Source organism: Nicotiana tabacum, chromosome 10, assembly GCF_000715075.1.
Source record: "Nicotiana tabacum cultivar K326 chromosome 10, ASM71507v2, whole genome shotgun sequence".
Taxonomy (NCBI): Eukaryota; Viridiplantae; Streptophyta; class Magnoliopsida; order Solanales; family Solanaceae; genus Nicotiana; species Nicotiana tabacum.
In genome coordinates this window covers 20530176-20536672 of record NC_134089.1, presented here as the reverse complement: position 1 = coordinate 20536672, position 6497 = coordinate 20530176, and the positions used below count along the sequence as shown (strand labels likewise).

At 33.3% G+C, this 6497-nt stretch overlaps 1 protein-coding gene across 1 annotated transcript; it reads left to right on the top strand.

The window, feature by feature from the left end:
- Positions 1 to 218: 218 nt before the first annotated feature.
- Positions 219 to 1685, top strand: LOC107771396 (protein SLOW GREEN 1, chloroplastic). The gene has a single exon (XM_016590750.2). It carries the CDS (start codon positions 332 to 334, stop codon positions 1382 to 1384), a length of 1053 nt encoding a protein of 350 aa, XP_016446236.1. The 5' UTR covers positions 219 to 331; the 3' UTR covers positions 1385 to 1685.
- The last annotated feature ends 4812 nt before the right edge of the window (positions 1686 to 6497 follow it).

Genomic DNA, 6497 nt, shown 5'->3' with positions numbered 1-6497 from the left:
CTATTTTCTGCTAATTATATATGAGTATATTGTTATACCATGCCAAAGCCCCTCTATTTGAGCACTTCGCCCTTTTCGAGAGGCCACTCTCCATAGGCCCAAAGTTGTGTCTCATCTCTAAGTGTAGTCATTTAACGGGCCTACAGTAAAAGCCCAATATGTTTAGTCTATTAGGCCCAACATTAACAAGCCCAAAACGCTCCTCTACGCTCAAAAGTCTTACCTCCTCCGTTATCAACTCTCTCTCTCTCTCTACTGTAAAATCCACCATTATCGTTAGGGTTTAAGACCTCTTTCTTACACTCTCTTCTTCACCAACCTCGTAAACACCATGACAACCTTAAACCCTGTCTGTTCCAAAACAAACCAAATTCACAAGCAATTCCTACATAATCAACGTCCAATTTATGCTAAACCCATTTCTTGTCTCTCTTTCAGAACCCCACCCCCACCATTTTCCACCTCTTTCTTCTCCATTAAAGCCTCATCTTCCCAAAACCCTAAACCCATTATCCCTCAAAACCCTAACGAAAAATCCCAAAACCCATTCTCATTCCTCAAGCCGACACTCGTTGCTACAGTTACTGCCACTGCCCTTATCTTTTCAAGATTCTATTTTTTCCCAAAACCTTCAATTTCTGCTCAGAATTTTGCTCCTCCTGCTGCTGCTGTGGAAACTGATGTGAGAGAAGCTGTTTCAGAGGAGGAAAAAGAGAGGGCAATTGAGGAACACTTGGTTTCAAACCCAGATGACGTAGAAGCATTAAGGAATTTGATGGAAATTAAGATAAAGAACAAGAAAATACTTGATGCTATTAGTATTATTGATAAGTTGATTGAGGTTGAACCGAATGAATCCGAATGGCCATTGATGAAATCCCATTTGTATGTTAACATAGGTGAGGTAGAATTAGCCAAAGTTGGGTTCAATGAGATATTAAAAAAAGACCCTTTTCGCGTCGAGGCGTATCATGGGCTAGTTATGGCTGCGTCACAAGATGAATCGATCGCAGATTTGAAGGGGATTGAGAAAATGATTGAGGAGGGGATGAAGTTGTGTAAGAAGGAGAATAAAAAGAGTGACTTGAGGGATTTTAAGCTATTGCTTGCACAAATTCGAGTGATTGAAGGGAAATATGAAGATGCATTGAAAGTTTACGGGGAGTTAGTTAAAGAGGAGCCTAGGGATTTTAGGCCTTATTTGTGTCAAGGTATAATATACACATTGTTGAGGAAAAGCAGTGAGGCTGAGAAGTGTTTTGAGAAGTATCGGAGACTTGTACCTCAAGGCCATCCCTATGCTAGGTATTTCGATGAGAATATGATTGCAACTAAGGTTTTTGCACAGAAGGCGGAGAATGAGAGAGCTGGGTCGAAAAGTTGAACAGAATAAGGCTTTGGTTTTGTTGAAGTTCAAGACTGAATGATAGAGGTATGGTGGAAAATGGTTTGCTCTATATGTTATTAGCTTGATAATGGTTTTAGCTTACTAGATGTTTCGATTTAGTTTGTCTGCTTTGCATAGTTTGGTTATTATATCAGTTACGAATTAGCTATTAGGGTCAGAAAAGGAAATTTTTTGTAAGTGAGGAGAATGGTGCTCAGGCTCTTTAATTATCAGCAGATTTGAATTATGTAATATCATAGTTCATTTAATCAAGAATGAGAGGGTGGATTATGCGTGGTGATTTTGTCTTAGTACTCTTGGTTTAACAATATGTGCTTGATATGATTGTCCTTATCCAAAACAAATGTGTTTGATATGTGTTGTGACTTTGAGGTTGAAGCTACAGAGACTACATTTGAAACTTTGCTGCTATAGTAATAGATATGTAAAGAGCAGTTTCAGGAATGACTCTGCTTCATTGTCAACGTTCCGGTTTTTTCCATCCATAGTTGAATGTTTGGATCTGGTTTTAATCATGATCTCATCAATAAACGTTGCCTGTGATTTTTAGTGGATTTTTTTAAAACTTCACTTGGTCCTTCCTTTCCGGAGATATCTAGTTTTGAATAAGTCTAACCATCAGTGCTTTGAATATTTCTTTATGGTGTTTTGTTGTCTGATAAAACATGTACCGTACCACCACAGTTAATCATGTTGCATGGTGTCTGGTGCGGGCCGGTGCCCTTTGAAAATCCAAAGGGCTGAGTGCCGTCCACGCCTGGTTGTACTCATAAGTGCATCAGTTCTCCAAGGAAAAAAAGTGAAAATTCACTGCCTCAAAGGCTTTATTTTGTTTTGATAACTCTGCCTTAGAGATAAATGAACATGAGCCATGACATCAAGGTCTGGCGTAGATCCTTATCCTCGTATAGATGCGAAAGAGGTTTGCAAGAATACTAGGTTACCGAGCACAATTTGAGATGAAGTTGGCATATTTGTCATTGCAGTTGTTTCCTGGAATATGTGTTGGATTTTCCTAAGCAGTTATTATGTTCTTGCATAGCGTTGTCAAAGCAGCGCTTAAAGCGCACTCTTAAGCCCTTAAGCGAGGTGCAAAACATGTTGAGCACTTCAGCTCACTTGGCGGCGCTTCAGTGTCATCATCAAGGCTCTAAGGCATACTTCCCCTTGCCAATGAGTATTATCCTGAAGAGCCAACAAAACAGATGATATTTCACTTTATTGTAGGTTTTTCAAATTTCTTTGTCCATAGATTTGTTATTCATACTCATGATTATTAGTCTTGCAATATACAAAATTTTTTGTATTTTCTTCTTCATTAAAGCCTACATTTTATTTGCGCTTAAAGCCCCAACAGACCACAATAATTTTTTGCACTTTTCACCTTTGATAACACTAACCTTGATGTGGCTTTGCATGGATAGCCACCTTAAATATGTATTGCTCTTTCTTGTCTTGCAGTGTGTTTATGCTTGTTTCATATTGGCTGTTGGTTAGTTTAAATTTTGCACAACTTAGTTGTTAGTTGAGACGAGTCATAGTTGAGTTGTAGCTTAATTTGGCTCTGGCTGCGGATCTTGTTGTTGTCCGGTATTTAAAGGGACATTCATTTCACTGTTGAAGTTAAGCTTGCTGCTTCTCACTGCCCCTTTGGATGGAGAGTTTTGGCGCTTATCTATTACGAATTCATAAGTTAAATTTGTGTGCTCCCTCGGTTTCTTTTACATAAAAATGATTGACATGTTAATATAACTTGAGTCCTTTTAGAGGTAGTGAAAGAAAATATTTGAAAAGTTACTTTAGTAGAGTACTTTAAAATCACAATTTAACACTTGAATTTTTGAAGGTGGCGGTATTTCAAAAAAGTTATTGAAATTAGTGAAAGTGTTAGAGAATAATATTATGGTAAAATAGCATAGGCTAGCTAGTTTTCGGACTGGTCATTCAAAAATAGCCAGCGTTTGCAAAGTTAATTGAAAATAGCCACTATTTTACTGCAACAGGGACCAGTCCAGCATAATATACTGGAGATTGGAGCACATGTGTATGAACTTTCAGCATATTATACTGGACCGGTATTTTATACTGGAACTCCAGTATATTATGCTGGAGTTATACTGGAACTCCAGTATATTATGCTGGAGTTCTAGTATACTTATGCTGGAACTCCAGTATATTATGTTGAAGTATTTTCCAGATTTTGAACAGTATTTTCGTTCAGATTTATCTTTACATGAAAAGTGGCTAAATTTCGATGACTTTGAAATTGTGACTATTTTTGAATGACCACTTGTAAATCTAACTATTTTTGAATTTCTCCCTAATATTATGTGTATAATAGTGCCCATCTTTATTCAGATGGACTCCTGTTGAAATTTGCTTGGGCAACTTACACAAATAGCCATTTTAGAGCTGCTATTTAGGGATTAGCCAGTACTTATTTTGTTCTGAAAATTTGAACTAAAAATTTTAATTTCAGAACTTTGTGTCCTGAAAAAGTGAACTGAAGAATTGAAATTGAGGGTTTATTGGCTAATTCCTAAATAACAGTCCTCTAGAATGACTATCTGGTGTCATCTCTACAATTTGCTTGAGCAGATGGGCCTAAAAGAGTGAACTTGGCCCATACATTACTTCTCCTAGTTAATGTATAGTCCGTTTGTTGAATTAGGCCCTGATCTAAAAATTAAGTTTTTCTTACAGCTTGTTTGGATGGTTGTTACCTATTGTATTATATCGTATTGTTACTTTAAATACAATATTTGTTTTGATTGTTACTTGAATTTTATTGTATTATATCGTTAAATCCGTTATTACGTAACGATGAAATGTGCCACTTTATGTAACGATCGATTTGGTGTGGTCACATCGTTACCTTGTCTTTTTCTCTCAATCTCACCCTTCACTATTATTAAATAATTTTATGTTATCATTTACCCTACTTTTTTATATACCATATTATAATTTTTCTTTAGAATATTGCAATTTTATTCATCATATTACTGGTGCGTGATACTATGAAACGATGGCAAAACGACACAATTCATCTAAACATTGTATTCATCAAATTATACAGTACAATACAATATGATATGATACATTATGAAACGATATATAGCAACCATCCAAACAAGCTGTTATAGTTTAGTGGTATTGGTGGGAGTTTTCCATGGGTAATATGTGTGATTTCAATTAAAATCATTGTTCCCTTTCTTTGTTACTTTTATTGGGATACTTTTATTAGTTAGACAAGGTTTAAGAAAATTCTACAAAATTTTAACAGCAAAATCAAAGTAACATGCCATAGCAGATTCTATAGCAGAAAGATTATCCACAAGTAATACTAATTAATTGTTCATTAACCATCCCATTCTATAATATGCTAATGACTTAGTTATGTAGTATTATTCTCGAAAAGATAGATAAAACAAAAGAAGTGAAGTTTCTTTAAACGCTGAGGTATTTATCAGAATTTAATGTTGCAATTTTATACTTAAAGAGTATAATAATTGTTTGTATATGTAAAGATGAAGTTTTATGGAGTTTTACTAAAACATTTGAGTAAAGATATATCTTTTGTTCTGATTTTGAAATTGTAGGAAAGGTAAAAAAAATATAGGAAAAAGTTTTTGATATTTTGTAACTTGAAGAGAAATAGTACTATAACTTTAGTACGATGTAACCTGTACCACGAAGCTTTAATTTTCATTGTGTCTTACCTTTTACCACCATGTAATGGGGAAAAAAATAGTAAAAGTAAACATAAATAAATAATGGGCAAATATTATGTTTAGTCCGCGATCAAAATTATTTATATAGATACACACACAAAGAAAAACCAAAAATATATTTTTCGATTATTTATTCATTTTTTCATAAATAATAATTCTAATTGGCCCAAGCAAAAAAAAGAAAAAAAATAAAGGAAAAGAGTGAGTTACGCCATATAAATTGAAGAAGTAACCCATATCATAGTCCACTATTACTTTAACTAAAAATTACTCACGAATATATATATATATATATAAAGACTCATATGGTGCAGTAATTCTTGGGTGTACCATACAAATAAAATTGGTGGTTCAAATCCCACTTCGGATGGTTTTATTTTCGTCATGGAGCATTGAAATATACGTGTAAATCACTAAAAATTAAAAAAGAATGTAATTTTGAACCTATAATTTCAAAATGTAGTCAGTTCATGATAAGAGACTAAAGTTAAACACGTGATTCTAGATCCACTTTTTCATAACAGTGCACATATTCTCTTGAAATCTTGAACTTTGAATTTATTAATATATATATATATATATATATATATATATATATAAAATCATGTATAACTAATATATAGTCTATGTATACGGTATACCAGCAAGAAAAAGTAAACAATAAAATTGATTGACTATATTTGTGTAAAGAATAACAGATTTCTCTTTCCTTTCTTTAACAGCTGAGCTTCTTTTTGTTTTTCAGCTTTCTTTGGTGGAAGAAAATTATGGCACTTTAGCAAAAAAAAAAAAAAATTATGGCACAATGATGATATTATATCACGTCATGTCCAGTGTGATAATTCTTCTTCCTTGCAAAGGTGACACTGACAAAATTGGAAAATCAGAGTTAAAATCGTAGCTAAAATCAAGAAAATTGATAGGAACTTAAGGCCATCTCTAACCTTACCCCCATTTTCCATAACGGGAGTAATTTTTGGGGTAATTTAGCTCCAACTCTCTCCCATTTTTTCCCCCAAAATAGGTATGAATAGTGTTCTCTCAAATATAGGGGTACACTATTCATCTCTCCCGTTACTATTTATCACTTTTTTATTATTATTTTATTATTTAATCTTTTAATTTATCTCTTTATATATATCTAATTATGTTTATGTAATGTCTTTATAACATTAATTTTACATCTTAACTTTGGTATATAATTTTGATAAATTAATTTTCGTGCATTTATTATTTTTATGTAAAATTGTAAGTTAATTTTATTATAAGTTATAATTGTACAAAATATATATAATTATCTCAAAAAATGAATGGTGCGAATATAAAATATTAGATGTTGCAATGACTTCACTTTTATT